The following is a 19581-nucleotide window of genomic DNA, read 5'->3' as shown; positions in this document are numbered from 1 at the left end:
CACACTATGCAGGTTTTGTTGTTGTTGTTATTTTAACCGTGTATAATTATTTATTGGTATATGGAGATCTACTTTTTACTTTTATTGGAAAATCTATTATTCTAAAGCAGTGCAATTTTGGTTTCTCGTTACCCACCTCTGCACACCTCCCACATATGACAGTGTCAGCACCAGACTAACCCTCAAGCAAAAACCATACCAACATACGTACTGTTCGTGAGTGAGTAGAAGTTTGTCTGCATATTTTTCTGAGAGCGAGACTCAAGTCAAGGTCGACCTCATTTCATTTAGGTGGCGCTAATGTACAACAGAAATGTTTCTCAAGCACTGTTACACATTGAGCAGGTCAAGAAGCGCACTCCTCATATACTTTGTCTTGTAAGAAAACCAACTTAACCCAACAGTGTAGAGAGCCATATGGGGGGGGAAGAAAACTTGTCTTGAACCGGTTCCAGCATAGCCTTGTAGAAGGCAACAGAAACATTTTTGGAGGATTAAAAATGCTCAACTTTGAGCTGGTTTAGAGCATCTCTTCTCTGTCTTTTATGCGCTTCTTTGTGTCTCTTACTCTGCTCTGGCATGCTGACATGCAGCATATTGTCCCAAGTGTATAATCAGAAAGTAGAAAATTAACCCATGAATGAAGTGAATGAGTGAGTGAAGCTTTATCTGCCCTCAACACGACACACGTTTCAGGGGAGAATGATAAGGTAAGATAAGAAAATCTCTATTGTCTCACAATGGAGAAATTCGTAATGAAGGAATGTATTGGGAATGCCGCCTTGAACAAATCCAGCGGAAGGGAATTTTATCAAGTAATCTCTATTTGACAGTCCTGATTCTTTTCTTTCCTCTGTTTTCTCTCCTTCACTTGAAGGATGAATCTGAAAGCTGTGCGTGCATGACATTGAACTCAATTAGTTCTTGGATGTTAGCTGATATTGAATTTATAAACATTGCATGACTAAATGTAAAAACATCAGATTTTTATCCACATGTGGAAGAGGCTTGATTCAGTTTCTGCCTATATCAATTCTTCCCGGCTAGGACGCATTTCTGAACTGTGCCACTTGAACCATCTTGTGTAAAGCCAGCTAAAAGCGCATTCATCCTCCATATTGTCAACATCGACCATCCATCCATCCATCCATCCATTTTCCGATCCGCTTATCCTCACAAGGGTCGGGGGCGTGCTGCAGCCTATCCCAGCTCTCTTCAGGCAGTAGGCGGCGGACACACTGAACTGGTTGCTGGCCAATCGCAGGGCACACAGAGATGAACAACCATACATGCTGACACTCACACCTAGGGACAATTTAGACTGTTCAATCTGCAGCTGGAATTGAACCCGGTACCTCTGCGCTGTGAGGTCAACGCGCTAACCACTGGACCACCGGGCTGCCATAAACATTTACGAACACAAAACGCACATTTCCACAATGGACCAAATATACAGTACGATTTTCTATCAAATGAACTTGAAAATGTCGGTCGAAGTCCCAGAACGTTTATTATGTTCAAGGTTCCACATTTAAAAAAAAAAAAAACTTCTAGAACCAAGATGTACAAATGTTTTTTGTTTTTTTTACTCGCCTCGAAATGCAGCTTCTTTTGATCAGATATTTAAAAATGACATCCCAGGTGACAACTGTACTAAAAAACAAAACGTGCTTGTTTGTTGGCATGTCATTTTACCAAGACAACTTTGCGTCGCGGTCGCCCCCCCTCCTTCCCATTCATCCGCCCTCTCATTACATGTTATGTCTTGTGACTTGTTGTACCTGTCATATGCTTATTTATGTGCTCGGGTCTTTTTTTATCCTGGACTTAAATTATCCTCAGAAGAGGATACTTCGAGCGTGGGTTTTTTTTTCCTCTCCCTACCCAGTGTTTTCCTTTCTGAACTCTGACTGTAAATTTCCCCATTGCGGGACAAATAAAGGATATCTTAATCTTAATGCGCCCTGTTCACGAAGAAGGAAATTAAATATTTGTGACTGAAAAATAAATGAACACAGTGACACACACAAAAAAAATCAATAGAGAGAAACCTTGTGAAGAAAAATCGTTTTCCCCATCAGAATCTAACTGGCATTGAACATTTACACATACTTGAGGATCCAATTGTCTCGCATTTATGGTGAGTTCAATCAAACAAACCCCTTGACTTCTGTTTGGTTGCTGGTATCCCCAAAATATGAGCGTGATTGATTTCTCTTCTGGAACTCAGCAAAATACCTTTGCCTCTTTCACCAACATTTTCCATCCCGTTTCTTCTATCTTCGTTTTGCATCTTGCGGTGCTCTCCCAAATTCACCTTAAATTCAAAACCCTCTTTTAAATATGGGAAACAAAACCGTCTGGATTTTTTGCGTGCAAAGCCGTGAAGCAGACTGTCATCCTCCCTGCCGATAATTGGCCAAGACTTTATACAAATGGTTCAGTCATCCCAGAAGAACTCGCTGCTTGTCTGAAGCTTTTTCTATACTGTACTGGAACTTACCACGACAGGGTGGGGGTGGGGGGGGGGGGGGGGAACAACAATGTTTTGCAGATGTGGGTTGCATGAAAAATTTCAACTCCTATCTCTTGTCTCTCATATCCACCGTTTGGTTTTGCAGCCATTTTTACACCTGTTGCATTCAGTCAGACAAAATTTCATGCCTGATCGCAATCTTATTATGTCATGCGAAATACGCCCACCAAGGGTGTGCGCAATCTTTCAGAGTTTACATGCAATTTAGCTCCCGCTACTTTTAAGTCAGGCCAATTGCACACAGCTGGGGCTCGTGTTTATCCCCAGCTCAAGTTTGATGGCGATCGCAATAACTTCTGACATTCGAGTCCAATAACGTCAAAATGATGGGTGTCTGTGCTTGTGTGTTTTTGCACACCTCAGGTTCTGTGGGCAGAGCAGCAAGTGGTGAAAAAGAGGAAGCGGAGGGATGTCTTTGAGGCACCAACAGACCCCGATTTCCCCAAGCAGTGGTACCTGGTGTGTAATGATCTCTTAGATTTGTGAAGTCTACCCACGTGTAATGCTTTCTATCTCTAATCAGCATCTCAGTCATTACTACTTGAATGGGTAGAACACTCGGACCACTTTTTTTTATCGCGCTTTTCACTCGTTGCACATGGGTGTTTAGGCTCCTTGAGAAGAAATTTGGCAGGCACCGCATTTGGTTTGAACCGTCGTTTCTAGCCTGACGCACCACTGAGATTTCTCAGACGAGAGCACAGGCGCAGATCTTAGGGGGTTCCTCGATTTCATCTGTTTGATTTATGTACAGTGTCCTTGATGGTCTTGAAAGGCACTGACAAATTAAATGTTTTTAATGATTATTATTCTTATTGTTATTATTAAAACATTATTTTCATGATTAAAGCTTTTGTTTTAGCTCTTCAGTGTTATTGACTGGCAACCAGTGCAGGTTGTACACCAAGTGGTAGAAAATGAAAAAGAAAAAAAACAATGTTATGCTTGATTGATTTCTGAATTCAATCAGAAGTCCAGTGAACGAGTGAATCTTTAAATGACGTTTGAAATCGTAAAATGTTGAGAGCTCATTGAAAGAGTCTGCATTCAAGTACTTCATGATGCTGGATGATCTTTATTAGATTGAAGTTTTGTTGTTGTTGTTGTTATTTTCTTTTAAATCATTGTAACCTGCACAATGATTCACTGGCTGGGAAAATTTCAGTCTTCACTTTCTGAATGGAAACGTATCATGTGATTTCTCATGTTTGTCACTTTCCCAAATGATTGAATTTTCACCAAACTTGACTTGACTTGGCTTGACTCAGTGACTCACACTGCAGTCCTGTTTGTGAACCACATTGACTAACGGGCGAGTTTTGCTCTCCGCCCCCTCGCCCCCACCCCCATTTTATTTGTCAACATATTCACCCATTGAGTCATAATCATTGAGGTCTGCATTGTGATGCATCATCTATTGTTCCATCAATACGTTTCCCTTCTTAATTTTAATTCTCATCATTATTCTTAATTTCTTGCCAGAGTTTCCCCCTTTAAGATAATCAAACAAATGTAAATATCAGAAAGGGATAAATCTAAGGAAACATAAAATACCGTTTTTAAATGGTGATTTGATTTACTAAAAGAGAAAACTATTCAAAGCTATCCATCCGTATATGGGAAAAGGACGTACCCCCCGCCCCCTCCCGCCTTGTGAATTCATGAATTTACTGCAGTTAATCACGTTCTTCCACAGCCAAACCTGATTACCTCCAGACCTGTTCAATCAAGGAATCACCTAAATAGAAATTGTCTGACAAAATGAAGTCAGCCAACATATCTCAAAAACCTGCAACAAATTACCCTGGACCAAAGATATTCAAAAACAGATGAGAAATCAAATAAATGGCATCTATCGGTCTTGAAAGCGTTACAAAGTCATTCCTAAAGCTTTTAGACTCGGTGAGAGCTATTCTCCACAAATTGAAAAAAAGCATGGAACAGTGTATGGAATCAAAATTACCCCAAGAGCACAGTGACTACTTGTACAGGAGGTCACAAAGGAACCCAGGACAATGTCTAAAGAGCTCCTGGCCGCCCTTGCCTCAGTTATGAAGGTCAGTGTTAATGACTCAACAATGAGGAAGAGGCTGAGTCAAAATGACATCTGTGGTCCAAAAAAAGCATCCAGTGTTAAAGCAATTCTGCAAGGAAGAATGGGCCGACATTTCTTCACGGAGTTATGAAAGACTCATTATTTGCTAAAAACAATAAAGTTGATCAGTTTGAACCATGAAATCTTGTCTTTGTAGTGGATTCAATTGAATATACAGTAGGTTGAAGATGACTTGCAAATCATTGTATTCTGTTTTTATTTAGGTTAAACACAATGCTAAGGGTACCTCAATCAGTTATTAGGTTTGGAAGGTAATCACTTTTTCACACAAGGCCCTGTAGGTTTGGACTTTTTTTCTTCCTTATTAATCAAAACCTTCTTTTTAAAAACTGCACTTTGTGTTTACCCATGTTGTCTTGTGAAATCAGGAACAGAGCAAACACTTTTTCACACAACTTTAAGAATTGATTATTTGTTCCACCACAATGGGTCACATGTCATAAAATCTTGTGTTGGCACAAAATTAGATATTGGTGTAAATCCAGCCAAAAAGATTTCGCTTCTCACATCCTGTAATGTTGAAACTTAACATCTTATTGTCTTCTCCAGTCCACTCTGACTCATCAAGACTTAAATACCAAAGTAGCTTGGGCTCAGGGCTACACTGGAAAAGGTATTGTGGTGACTATCCTGGATGACGGCATTGAAAAAGACCACCCGGATCTAATCAACAATTATGTTAGTGAAGAGAACCTTTCATTATTAAGATACCTCAAAACACATCCTGAGCGTTATAACCTTTGTTCCTGGTCTCGTAGGACCCCAAGGCCAGCTATGATGTCAATGACGGAGATGCGGACCCCCAACCAAGATACACTCAGCGTAATGAAAACAGGTAAGGAATGCCGTGAATTCCCCAAATTGCCCAGGAATTGGTTTAAACCCTCCCCTAAATGAAAAAAGCGAACATGTGCATTTCACAAGTGCTAATAAAGAGCACAAATTAGCTAGAAAATGTCCGTCTGATCACAATGAAGTTTGAAAGTCCTGCCTGGTTTACACTCCTAAGTCTAGAAAATATAAACTTTCCTCACTTCCACACAATTCAAAGCTTCTGCAACATCAAGGCCCCTCACAGCTGTTTTGGCACTGATTTGTGTTTCATGCCTCAATCCTTTGATTATTGCATTCATAAATGTTTGCTATGCTTCAATGTTGTGCATGAAGCACCTGCAAAGAATAAAACCTAAATCTTAATCGCACTCTTTCTTGTAATGTAATTCTGCTCTGCTTTGGTGTAAATGTGAGGTCACACTGATGTTGGACGAGAAGGCCTGGTTCTCACTCTCCTCTCAAAACAATTCCAAAAGTGTTCTATCAGGTTGAGATTAGGACTCTGTGCGGGCCAGTCAAATTCATCCACACCAGATTTTGTCATCCGTGTAGCAATTCGATTTTACATCACTGTGATCTACTGGGATCAGGATGGGCTAATATTTTGCATTTTTCTGCAAAACTTGATGTCATTGACTGTAATGCCATAATTTGCGAATCAGAACATAATAGTGTTCATGTCGTTTTTTTGTTGTTGTTTTTTTTTTGACTGGTGAAAAGTCCAAAAACCATTTTACTTATGTCAATAATAAAAGGAACTAGCTCAAATCTGAATGTTTTTATTTATAAAGGAACTAGCTCAAATCTGAATGTTTTTATTTATTTATTTATTTAAATTTTTTTTTTCAAAATGTCTGGTGAAAAACTCATCACTTCTTAATGCAAAAATAGCTGCTCTTATAAAATAAATGGAACATTTTCAAATCATGTTAGTTTTTCAACAACTGTGCCTCAAGTGGATGCTAAAACAGAATGACTTTTTCGCGATCTGTTTTCCGGAAAGACTGCAGATTTCTTTTTTGTTTAATTTTGTCTATGTCAGGGAAAATGAGCCTATCTGCAAGGTATTTCAGTCTTCTACCGATCACATGCACGTGATAAAAAGATAACTACTCGTTGCAGATTTTGACTTTTAAGCATCGTACAGCACACATGCTGCTTTGTTGTTGGTTTTGGACCTTTTAAATATGATGTGGGGTTTTTTTCCTTTTCTCATGAAAGCACCTACACTTTTGAGAAGTGATCTTGTTTCTTGTCAACACCGTGAGGTTGAGCAGTCATGCAGAGAGCCAAGCCATTTTTCTCGGTGTGAAAGTACCTTAATATCATACTGTCCGGCTGACAGAACTAAGCACCACCGTGGAGGGGATTACTCACAGCCTCCGATTCAGCTCCCCGATGGAGCCAGACCATCACCTTGAGATGATACACATACACCCTTTTAAATCAGAGGGCTGACATTTTCACTCACATGCTCTCTATTACCGAGTCAGTTAAAGTACACTTAAGTTTGACCATTGAATTAAAAGCAAGGTGTTGACCATCGTGAGCAGCTATGATGTTTGGAAGATCTGTTTAAAAAAAAAAAAGTCTGCAGTGATTGAGAGTAACACTAAACACGTGCGAGTAATAACAACAACCCTTGCAATCGGATTTGATGAGCTAATTCACAGTAAGGAGGTGGGTGTTTTTCAAGCTGCCAGTTTGATTAAAACACATGACACAAAGGTTGTTTTCCTGCTTTCTAATTAACATGTCAGGCTCTGTGCTTCATGAGTCGGGAGTTTCGACGGATATTGTTGGAATGGAGACAGGCTGAAGGCTGGTTGTGGTTTGTCCCAGCTGGTGAACTCGATGCTCTCAATCATAACCATGTTTCTCCCCCCCCCCCCCTTTGTCTCCGTAATGTCAGTGTGATGTTGATTGTACTGCATGTCGTCAACCTGAAGCAGCAGATTGCAGAATTTATCCTCATCAAGTGTGAAACGACTGCATGTGGTTTCTTCAATGTTTTTAGCCCAGGAGAGAATAATGATGGGCTGTGGTGGATGTCAGACAAACTCCGGTGTACAATGCACTACTGATCACCTGTAGTCAGTCATTGCTGCATTTCTCACTTGAAAAGATATTTTATGAATGGAAGAATGTGAGGTAATACTGTGCTGTGCTCAGAGAGATTTTCTTTATCGTTATGCTGCACAAAAATGACAAACATCACATTCATGAGTGTCAATATCATGCATTACTCATTTTTAAGTGCAAGCCCCATCAAAATGATGTATTTTGTCTCCGACCTCAGTGCTACCCGAGTGATAAAGTTGACTGATTCAGAGAGTAGAACATCTGTCACAGTTCTATCGGAGGCGACCATCAGTCGCTTGTATAACTGCCGCTGAGGGACTCAAACGTGGCCATTTTGGTTGTAAGCTGTAAGCTTTTGACCATTATTATGTTTTTTAAGGACCTGTCCGGGCAGCATTCTGCATAGATAATAATAATAATAATAATAATAGATTTTATTTATAAGCGCCTTTCAAGACACCCAAGGACACTTTACAATAACAAATAACACAAAACAATACGGGTTGAGCAGCGGCAGCCAAAACGCGCCAGCGTTCACTCAACCCGAAAGTCAGAAAGAAACAAGGGAGGGAGAGGGGGAGAAAGTTTACTATATATTCGTAGTTAAACCGGGATCCATTGTGGGGGGGGGGGGGGGGGGGGGGGGGGTTACACAAAGAAGAGTTCTGGACCTATTGAAGCTTAGGCAGCCGTCGGCAAGTGCTCTCATGAGCCTTGCTTTTTTTGTTGTTTTTGTGTTTGTTTTGTCACTTTGTGTTGTTGTTGCATCATGTAGAGCAGATTTGGATTGTTTTTCAGCATTTTTTGGCGATGATATTCATCAAGGAGGAGACGTCAAACTCAATGGCCGGGGGCCAGATCTGGCCTGCCACATCATTTTATGTGGTCCGCGAAAGCAAATCGAAGATGGCAACTTTCATGATGCTTGCTAAAATCTCTCCCAAAATTTCACATTCTCATTTGTAATAAATAAGAATTACCGGTATACTGTAAGCATGTTCTTGTTACCACCTCCCCCAAACAATAGATGAATAAACCGTGATTCTTGACTTATTTCAGTCATAACGGCCCTCCATGGGAAACTAACTAAAATCTGGCCCGTGACAAAAATGAGTTTGACACCCCTGCCATTCTGACTTTCTTATGTTCTTTCAATTTCAATCTTTGAATACAGGATTCAATTAACAAAAAAAAAAATCTCTATCAGTTGAGAAAACATTGAATTTATGTGTGCAGTTTTATCAAACCTCACACAATTCAGACCTGGATTTTTTTTTAAAAGGATTATCTTTTGTTTAGCATGCTAGAGAAAGCAACTTTGTGGTTGGTGTGACAATATCCTGACCCCCAATCTAATCCTTTGGATGGATCTGTTTTAAGATGCAAATGAGCAGAAAACAGCAACACAGTGGGTCACACCATTGAATAGACTCACCATCGAAACAGACTTGAAACAAAAGCCAAAATGCCAAGAGACAGATCCCTACAATTAAGCCAAGCATGGCTAAGCTGCCAGCCACATTTGGTCATGCTTTCATGAGCAAGAGTCAAAATCCAACACAAATGGGCATACATGTGACTGTGCTGATCCACCAAATTTAAACTAGCACTTGAATGCTCTGCATACACAGCAAATGATATAACCAGAGCTTCACCCACTGGAACTAATAGGCTTTCCTGTACAAAACATTTCAATAAATACAGACCTGCAATGGACTGAAAGAAAAGACATTGTATAGCTTTTGGGAAAAGCAATTCTCAGTTAACATAAAGTCCTGTCAAAATGAAATTGTGTGTCTGTTTGAAAATGGTCCTGTAACCACGTGTACATGTCATTCTCATAAAATGGAGTACTTGATCCACAGAAAAAAAATATCTATATTAATTCCAATGACTGTTATTCCTACAAAACACATAGAAGTACACGATAATTATTTCATTATTGAGTTGCTTAATTTTCTCGGGAGGACTATGCGTGACGGTAACGCGCTGAGAAGGCACACTTCAAAATAAACCTTAGCATACCAAAGAATACAGAGATGGCAATGCCTGGGTTCGCTTTTATTTTGAACTTGTTCCCCGGCAGCGTGTGGTGGCGTGGCAGTTGTCGTCAGTCCTTGTTGGGGCCAATTTACATCACCGTCACAAAACTGTAGCCACCAGTGTCAACACAACGCCATCACAAAATCATGTTCAATTGCTAATTAAGTATGCACTAAATAAATAAATAGTCTGAGAAGTGAGACAATTTCATTTGACATCACGTCATGGTGCAGTCTCCTCTGCTCTCGATATTTGAAAACTAACAACAAATGGAAAATGGGGATCAGTCGCCTGTTCAGTTTGCACATTTTCACTCAATTTAATGAAAAAAATTGAAGCGTTTGGAGCGGCACAGGTAACAAGATAGCAGCGCCGTGTGATGTCGTGGCTAACTACCCTCAAATGTGGCTATGAGATTGTTATACTGTTTCACCCCATTGGCTAAAATTACGTGACCCAGCGCCAACCCTGAAAAGCAAATGTCTTTTCTCCTTGCATTTTACTATTCACAAAACTAGTCAAAACATTAAAAACTAACATCATAATAATCATAATAAGCAGAAACATTAATTTATTAATGTATCACGGGCAGATATGATGTTTGAAGCTGCAACTTTCTGTTGAAAAGAAATGCCTCCCTGCATTATGAGTCCCAATTTGGCCCTTGATTACGTTCAGTATATAGTTAATGAAGGAACTGTCAAGTCGCTATTAACATTGCGTGAATACATTATGAGACAAGCCAACTGGCAGTAAAACCTCTAGACGGCAATTGTAGCATTTAATTGCGCAAGTGATGTATAACACCCTCCTATATGCTGTACCATTATGCTTGTGGAAGGAAGACAAATCTGAATGGCCATGAATAATGAGCCCTGTCAGAACATTAATTTGTCTGTTTTATGGTCACTTTTGCACACAATATACAGTGTAGTTATTGACTGCCTGCAGTCTAACAAATGTGATGAATGATTTATGAGGAAGCAGACTTGTTTTTTTCTGTCTTATGCTTTTTGTGTTGTTGTGTTGTCAATACCTTCTGAGCCTAATTTGTTAAGATATCCAAATAGTGGGCCCTAAATTGCCTGTTTACTCACTCAAGAGATTGTGTGCACTGTTAGCAACAAGTGTCAGAGTGACAGAGACCGCCGTATTTTAAAGGTTTTTCGATTTAGGTAGCTCTGATGGGTTTCGGCATGGAACATTTGCGAGAGCACCTCAAGCGCAAAATGAAGTTTATAGTCATGGAATTGGATGTTAATGGAAGAGGCAAAAAAAAAAAAAACTAAATCTTGACTCCGATAATTTGAAGGAAGACAGCAACATCATAAAAGCCACGTTTTGTTTGATTAAACTCGCTCTGAGTACTGAGTGCATATTAATAGGATGTGTCGCTTAATCCGTTTTGCACTTGGGACAGCACGCCAGAAAAGAGTTCTGGGATAGGTCACCATCAATTTTCATACTGCATTGAAATGATGCAGACACAAGGAAATCCAAATGTAAAAGTCCTAATTGCCCCACGGGCATAAATAAAGTTTTCTGAATCTGAATCTGAAAGGAGTGTTTTTATGGATGATATGGTGTGACTCCAAACGAGGGATGTTCCGATCGATGGCCGAAAATTATTCATCGGTATTTGTGTGAAAAAGGGTGTGATCGGTGAACTGGATCAAAGCCTTTTAAGGCTGATCGATTACACTATGTATCTAATTGCTCTGTTAAGGGAGTGACAAACTTCCCCAAAATATTTCTCACATATTTCTATTAAGTCTCAATGTAATACAAGAAGTATTAGGGATGTTACTGTTTCTACATTCAATTATTTTTGTTTTTTTAACAGTAATGCATGACGCATCACCAATGATGTCGGGGAATTGACATGTATATCACAATTCTACACACAACTTAAAATTATGGGTTGTTTTTTTTTTAAAAGGAGGGAAAAAACTGATAAGTCTTAGCCGACATGGGTTTTCTCCGGGTACTCCGGTTTTCCTCCACATTCCAACAACTTGCACCGTAGGTTAATGGAACAATCTAAATTCTCCTTAGAGAACGTGATCGGTGACAGCAGCTTAACCCTTTTAGCGACAGCGGTTACTAGAGTGAAGAGCTATTCACCTTTTTTTTCTCTTATATTAATTAATCTTTGTTGTGCATCAACCACGACAATGGACCCTTATGTGTGTTGCCATCCACTGCCATTATTTTGTTTTCATGGCTAAAGACTAATAAAAAATCCCCATGTAGGTTATTATTATTTGTGCAAGAAAGGGTCGCATGAAATATCCCTACTCTGAATCGTTACTGGCTCCAAGTCAGTCATTAGATCACTCAGAAGCGCGCGCCACCATTGCACTGATGAATGGGCAATCTCTTGCGATCATTTTTGTTCCTGGCATTTAAAAAATGTTGAATAAGGGTCAAAGATCCATTCTTCCCATCACTTCTTATTTTGCCTGCCTCGCCTCATGATGTTTATGCACAGAGGTGTCATGTGCACCTGTCTTTCAGAGACGGTATTTAAAGACATAAAACAAACTCTTGGTTTTGATGAATCACATTGGGTGTGCTGAATTCATCCGTGTGTATGTACTCCTCCCAGAAAGCACAAAATGAACTGTGCGGTTATCACGCCCATTTGGCAGGCACAATCCTGTGCTTGTCTGCTTAGTAGATTGGCTTCCACCTCTTTTTGCGTTTCCATTTTTTCATGCGCAAACCTTGAGTAAATCCAAAACTGTATCAGGAGGAAATAAGAACTGAAGGAGTGAGACCAGTAACAAGATGGTGATACATCCCTTTTTTCCAGAGCTTAATCAGGAGTCCGGCTTGAGGCGTAGCTCTGCTCTGACCCTGTGAATTGACTTTGAATCAAAAAGTTGTTGGTTTTTTTCACGCTCTGCGATAGCAACCGTGCGGCTGCAATCACCTTGGCTTTAATGCTGTGAAGACAGGACATCCCCGAGATAGCTGCTCATCTCCATCCATGTATGACATGGGGGAGGGAATATATTTTAAAAGGAGTTCACCTGTGTAAAAAGAAGGCAAGGTTTGGAAAATAGACGACAGATGTAAAGGTGTTTTTACTGTGTTGTGCATCGTAACTGGCAGTCTGCCGAGGTGTCCACGTTATATCTGACAAACGTGATCAGCAACTGGTATTACATGTATTTAACAGATCGAGGAAGATACATTTGTAATATGTTGGTGTATTTTTCATCATTGACGCTGTGTCCTGTAAAGCTCAACACCCACATTTGTAGAGAATGCCTAATGTGCATTGATCAGTTTGTGTATGTCAGTGGTGAACAGTCAGGGCCAGAAAGGTCTTCTGTGTCCACTGTCAGAATCCCAAACCTGTGCTTTTAATGATGTTCATAAAGGTTTTAATGCATGAATTTGCTCAATATGGTACACTTCTAATTGCAAATGCTTTTATATCTGAAGAATGTTGTCAGCTGGATGTTGCGTCTACTGTTGTGATGCTCAAATAAAATATTCATTTGATGAATTTCAGGTCTTTTGGGCTTCACAACACTCCGGAAAACAGGAAAATGTCTTCCTTCAATTCAGGACTAACAGACTCTCATGCTCAGTGTTCAATGGTCAAAATGTTTCTCTTTCATGGTCCTTCCGAATCTGCTCTCTTCAAAGACATGGAACTCGATGCGCAGGAGAGGTTGCAGCTGCAGCTAACAATGGTGTGTGTGGCGTTGGTGTGGCCTTCAATGCTAAAATTGGAGGTAAGTGCATCATCGTAATTAGGGATTTCTCTCATCTGTCATTTATCTAGTTTTCCTTCAGGTATGGTAAAGTAAGATCAAAATAAAAACTCCAATGAATAATATGATGAGTATACAAGACTTTGACGATACTGAGATGATGTGTGGACTTTAAATGTCCCCCCGCTCCCCCTACCCCCCAATGCCCAAATGTCCTTTTTTTGTTCAATTAAGTAGATATATTATTTTAGGCGGCCTGGTGGTCCAGTGGTTAGCACATCGACCTCACAGTGCAGAGGCACAGGGTTCAATTCCAGCTCCGACCTCCCTGTGTGCAGTATGCATGTTCTCCCCGGGCCTGCGTGGGTTTTCTTCGGGTACTGATTGAACACTCTAAATTATCCCTGGGTGTGAGTGTGAGCGTGGATGGTTGTTCGTTTCTGTGTGCCCTGCGATTAGCTATCAACCGGTTCAGGGTGTCCCCCGCCTACTGCCTGAAGACGGCTGGGATAGGCTCCAGCACCCCCGCGACCCTTGTGAGGATAAAATGGATGGATGGATGGATGTTATATTCTTGTAAAATTATTGTATACATATTGAACACTGAATTGAACTTAGTGATTTTATGGAGTAGCATTTTTTTGGAGGGGGGGGGGGGGCGGATTCCAACACAGTGTGATGATATTTTAAGGGGATGGAAGTAAATGATTCATTTCCCTTTTTGTAAATATACAGTATGTTTTGACATAATGTCGTCCTATATGCTTTACTCTGTGTTTATTTGTCTTCCGCTTCTGCCCAATCGGCTCATCGCTTTTTGAAAGCCAGATGACGGTGGCTGAAAAGGCCTCAATCAGGATGATGCTGTCTGGTTTAAAACCAGCCTGACCACCCATTTTTAATTGTTGGCTCACAACACAGCATGAGAGACTGCCATTGTTTTTTTAGTTCCTTATTTGTTTTCATAGATTTTAACATTGTTGTTTTATTGTTTCTAAGTTATGTTTGGTTCAAATGTCTTGCCTACGTATATTCCACTTTAGTTTATCTACAGCATTTTGTTGCAGCTGCGGGTGTTTTTAAAGTACTCTATTAAACACGATTGAGTTCCAAAACACACTTTATATCTCAGTAGATATTAAAGATATTCTGTACACAGTATCCTGCAGAATTTCATCAGGCAAACCTCCTGAGTGAAATTGAATCTGCTTCATGATGCTAGTCGACTCGTTATAAATTTGAAGCAATTTGTTCTACAGCAAAATTATGTATGAATGAATTGCTCCGGCCTCAAATTATCCCCATCGTAAACGCTTGATTAACTGTACGGGCATTGTTTTAACCGTTTAGTACTCCAGTTGCATCTCACGTTCCAAAAGCATGCTAATTTGGTAAATACAAGAGTCTAAATTGCCCCAAGGTCGAAATGCACCTGGAAGTGTGAATGGTTGTTGGTCTACGTACAGTCTGCCTTGTAATTAAATGGAAACCAATTGAGGGTGTGTCCTGCCTCTCACCAAAATCAGTTCAATAGAATGGGTAGTAGTTCAATAAACATTTTTTTAAAGGAATGAATGCACAAAGAGTCTGCAGAAAAGTGGTTAAGATTGAATGACTGTCTGAGTCTTATGTGTCGTGTTGCATTATTTTGTTTTTATTTTGACTTCAAGATGGTCCCGCGAGAGTGGCTGCCTTCACAGCAGCTCCTATACTTTTTGTTCTTCTACTTTCTTCCTTTCATAACTTTGCTGATGTAAATTGGGAGTTTCTCCATTAAAGGTTGTCTTATTCTTATTTCATAATTTCATATCCCCTGTTCCATTCACGATGCAGGAAATGAGGATTGGCCAACATGAGTCCCACCGTTATCGCTGCAAGTTGCTCTTTATTTTATTTATTTATTTTTTAATAGCTGGTACAGGTGTCGCAAAAGGCCCTATATATAGTGACAAAGGTGTTAAGTTGATGTCACTTGAGACACAGTAGCCATTGCTCGTTTGTGCTGCCCACACATTTCAGAATACAATAGCGCGTTCACAACTAAAATCCTGGTTTAAAATAAATAAATAAATAAAAGCACAGCATATTTTGCATTTTACTTTGACTTCATAAAAACTTTGCGAGGGCCGGTCATATTCTTATTATATTGTACTGAGAGGCTATTGGGGGAAAAAAAGTTGTGATGTTTTGACCTTGGAGGCATATTTTTCCAGAAGGTTTTGGCCAAATTTGACTTTTGGAGCGCTTGACTTTATACATGTATTCACAATGGTTTATTCATTTTATTCAATGTTTCTGAGAAAATTCCTGTCATGGATTAAAGAAGATTTGTTGTAAATGTTAGCATCAGATGATCTATTAATTTGCATGACAATCGAAGCCATCCAGACGCTGCATGCAGGCCCCCGAGGAACTTGAATCAGCCCCATTCCAGATGTTCCTCAGCGTTCGCCTCCTTTGTCTTCATTACCATTTGTCTCCTGATGGAGCAACAGATTGTTCATGTCCTTCGAGCTTGCTAACGACCTGCTGTGTGTTGCTTCTCCATGTTGGTGAGCACAACAGGGGACACTTTGATGGTGGTATCCTTGCTAAGGATACCACCGCTGACCTTCGTCGCCTCAATTAACGTTTGCTTCCTGCATGTCTTCTCCTTTTGCTAGTGCTATAACCGACCCCCTGACACGCAGCAGTATTTGTGTCACGGAGTTGCAGGAAGTAAACGAGAATTGTAACAACAGTGTTTACGATGACTGCTGTCAAACAGTCTGCGCATAACGATGACCAAGTAAACATTTTTTACTGTGTGGCACTATTTGCTACCTGGCATTCAAACGTTTGCATTCCGCATCTCCTCCTGCGGCGAGACTATTTATCCGTTTGCAGCCCCGCTGGAGAAACTCAGCATGGTGTCTGGAATCGATTATTGAAGTCTTAATGTGGATGTCTGTCTTGCCTTGGCGCAGCAGGTCGAGTCCCAGTAATGGACTTCATTTGAAGGTGGTTCATTTCACACCTCTCTACTGCTATTAATGTTCACTGGACTGATCTGAGGCAGCTCACATCAAAGGCCCAGGCAGTGGTGTATTTAGGTGTGATTAAAGGTGGCATTTGGGTTCTACCCCGTGGACACGCCATTCTGTTGCAGGCTCTCTGAACTCTCATCTTATTTTGCAGTTGGGTGTCCGTCAGATGTGTGAGCACATTTATGTGCTCGTTAAAACCCTTTTTGTTTCCATCCCACATGTTTGTTCCTATTGTTGCAGACAGTAACGTGGGTTGGTATTTCCACCGGGAAGATTTCACTGCTTGTCATCCCTTGTTTTTTTTCCCCCCTTTTGAACTTTCCGAGGCTGTAATTCTTTGCTACTGTTCTCTTGCCTGCATCTCCCACATCCCTGATCGCTGACCTAATGAGCTTGTCTGTGTGTGCATTTAACAGGAGTTCGTATGCTGGATGGGGAGGTGACCGATGTGGTGGAGGCCCACTCTCTTGGTCTCAACCCCCAGTACATTCACATATACAGTGCCAGCTGGGGTCCAGAAGATGACGGCAAATCACTGGACGGCCCTGCTAAGCTGGCCAAGGAGGCTTTCCAGCAGGGAATCGCCAAGGTCAGTAAGACTGTAATCTTGGACTTGTGTCGTAGATCTTTTTCGTATATTTTAAAGATGCCTCGAACAACAAGTACAGGATATGTTCACTGGAATATGCAGACAAGATATCTCAAAATTGTGATATGAAACCAGGGTGACATCAGACCTGTGGGATCCAGTGTCATCCACCAATAAGTTCAACAAGAAAACAAAGCTGGCAATGTACCGTGCTATGTGCTCGCCTTACCCATTAAATATAGATACACACAGCTTCGAACTCTTTGTATTTTTAAAATTGAGAGTGTTGTGTTCTTCCCGTTGTTTTTATCGTGTCGTGCAAAAGGGAGGACTCTGGCATTAGCTGACGTATTGTTGGTCTTTGTCTGTCCATTGACAGTGCCCCTGTAAGTTGCATCTAAGCAGGGCATTCAATTTCACTTCACTTGCTACAAAAAGAGAACCGTGCAATTAACTACACAGGAAATAATGATTTTCAAACTGAACAACAACTTGACCAATTGGTCATGATGCCCATATCCCGCCTTGTCCATGCTATCTGACCAGCCCTCGCAGTTTTTATGAAGTCAAAGTAAAATGCAAAATATGCTGTGCTCTTATTTATTTATTTATTTTAAACCAGGATTTTAGTTGTGAATGCGCTATTGTATTCTGAAGTGTGTGGGTAGCACGAACAAGCAATGGCTACTGTGTCTCAAGTGACATCAACTTAACAACTTTGTCACGATATATAGGGCCTTTGGCGACACCTGTACCAGCTATTAAAAAATAAATAAATGAAATAAAGAGCAACTTGCAGCGATAACAGTGGGACTCATGTTGGCAAATCCTCATTTCCTGCATCGTGAATGGAACAACAGGGGATATAAAATTATTGCATAAAGGATGCACACTGTCGGCATGATTTTTGCAAATGATATTTTTATCTGTATATAAGGCTGTATATGTAATTTCCGTGTGACCGTTTATTATTTTGTTTGTTTTCCAATTACAGTATAACAAGACCTCTTTTTCCCCCTTTGGTTCTCAAACAATTGATCCACACATTTTTGTCCTCCCGGTTGGACTGATGCCTCAGTCAGTCTTGTGTAAAACGCTGATAGCTAATCCAAAATATAGAAGCCAGACTTCTAACAAGAACCAGCCGGTGCTCCCATTATGCCTGTTCATGCATCCCGTTACTGTCTTCCAATAAAATTATGAATAAACTCCCAGATCCTGTTAATTACTTCCAAAATTCATTTATGTTGTCAAGCTTCTGTTGTTCTGTTTTATTTCATTCTAGTTGAACTCTCTTGGTGTCACATTTTCATCTTAGTTTAGTCTACATATCCACTTTAACCTTTCGCTTAGTTTTGCTTTGCAAGTGTCGGTGAAGCGCTTTGTAACTGTGTTCTAAAAAGTGGTCATGAATAATAAAGGTTTACTTCATCGTAAACCGTACCTAAACCATCTTTGAATACTTACTAATTCACCGCTTCCGAGAAAGACTTCAAATTCAACACGATTGCAGTTAGCACGGTGTTGCCCTCGACAACCGTTTTGTCACAGGGCCCCTTGAAAAATGAATTGCCATTCTGTGCATAATATAGCCACGCTCCTAGTTCTTCAACAAGAGGGTGCCAAAAATGGTACAGAAGTGTTGTTTTTGTTCTTTCTGCAATTTTTGACTGGGCAAATACAACCAAATTGTATTCATGAATTGGCATGAACTGCACTGCCTGCTATAGCTTTGCAAACGAACAGTAGAAGTTGTCAGTCATCCTTTGACTAGTCCTTGAAGGCTAGGGTGGGGGGTGGGAGTTGTTGTCTCGGCCTCATATATATTTTTTTCCTATTTTGTACGAGCTGAAGGGTGCATGCTATTTTCACTCATGAGAAATGAAGCAGACCGCAATGAGCGGCAGTCATCGATGCAGAACAACAGATGGATTCAAGCACTTCAGTCATTCAATTGGCATATAAATAAGCTAAACAACCCCGGTCGGCTCAAGTACAGAGAAAGAAAGGATCGTGTCGCATAACACACAAGCTCATCGGTTTTGACAAGAGCAAACACAGTTTGAAAGGAATACGCACGCACACCACACACGCGCGCACACATATACGTGTTTGCTTCGCTGTTTTTCTTTATTCCTATGGCATTTATTCATTGCATTGCAACTTTGTTTTATTCAGCACATTCTTTGGTGGAATTTGAAGACTGCAAATTAGCTGGCGCTAGACCTGTTTTGTGCGTAACATATTCCCCTTTGTAAAGGCAACACAGGACAATCGCGAAGAATACACAACGTTTCAGCTGTCTATGTAACGAGCATTTATGATAGGAGGCGACTGTTGCAGGCTTGCTTGGTCTTGTGCGGCAGTAAGGTCAGCATGAGCTAGAAGCATGCAATCAACTGAAGCTGACATTAAAGCCTGGTCCGACGAGGCTGCTATTAAGGTTTCATTCATCAACAATGTTTTTAACAGAGGTCTTACCTGTATTTTTTGAAGTATTTATTTCTTGGTTCAAATTGCCTGTCACCAGGGGGCTGTAAACTTTTGTGCCCGGGGTTTTTTCTTGTCTCATCAAAATGCACTATGCAGTATTTTACTTGGGAAGTATACAATAGGGAGAGCACTGC

General features: G+C 40.5%; 1 protein-coding gene across 1 annotated transcript in view; it reads left to right on the top strand.

Moving 5' to 3' along the window:
* The window catches only part of furinb (furin (paired basic amino acid cleaving enzyme) b), a 76159-nt gene that overhangs the window by 36273 nt on the left and 20305 nt on the right, over positions 1-19581 (top strand). The window contains exons 4-8 of the mRNA XM_086108994.1: positions 2900-2995; positions 5202-5330; positions 5411-5487; positions 13272-13360; positions 16782-16954. Of these exons, the coding sequence (XP_085965120.1) occupies positions 2900-2995; positions 5202-5330; positions 5411-5487; positions 13272-13360; positions 16782-16954 (564 nt within the window). The remainder of the gene's footprint in view (positions 1-2899; positions 2996-5201; positions 5331-5410; positions 5488-13271; positions 13361-16781; positions 16955-19581) is intronic.

This window comes from Hippocampus guttulatus, chromosome 4, assembly GCF_054856545.1.
Source record: "Hippocampus guttulatus isolate MCC_2025c chromosome 4, RoL_Hgut_1.0, whole genome shotgun sequence".
In the NCBI taxonomy this organism is placed as follows: domain Eukaryota; kingdom Metazoa; phylum Chordata; class Actinopteri; order Syngnathiformes; family Syngnathidae; genus Hippocampus; species Hippocampus guttulatus.
This window is presented reverse-complemented; position numbering and strand designations above follow the sequence as displayed.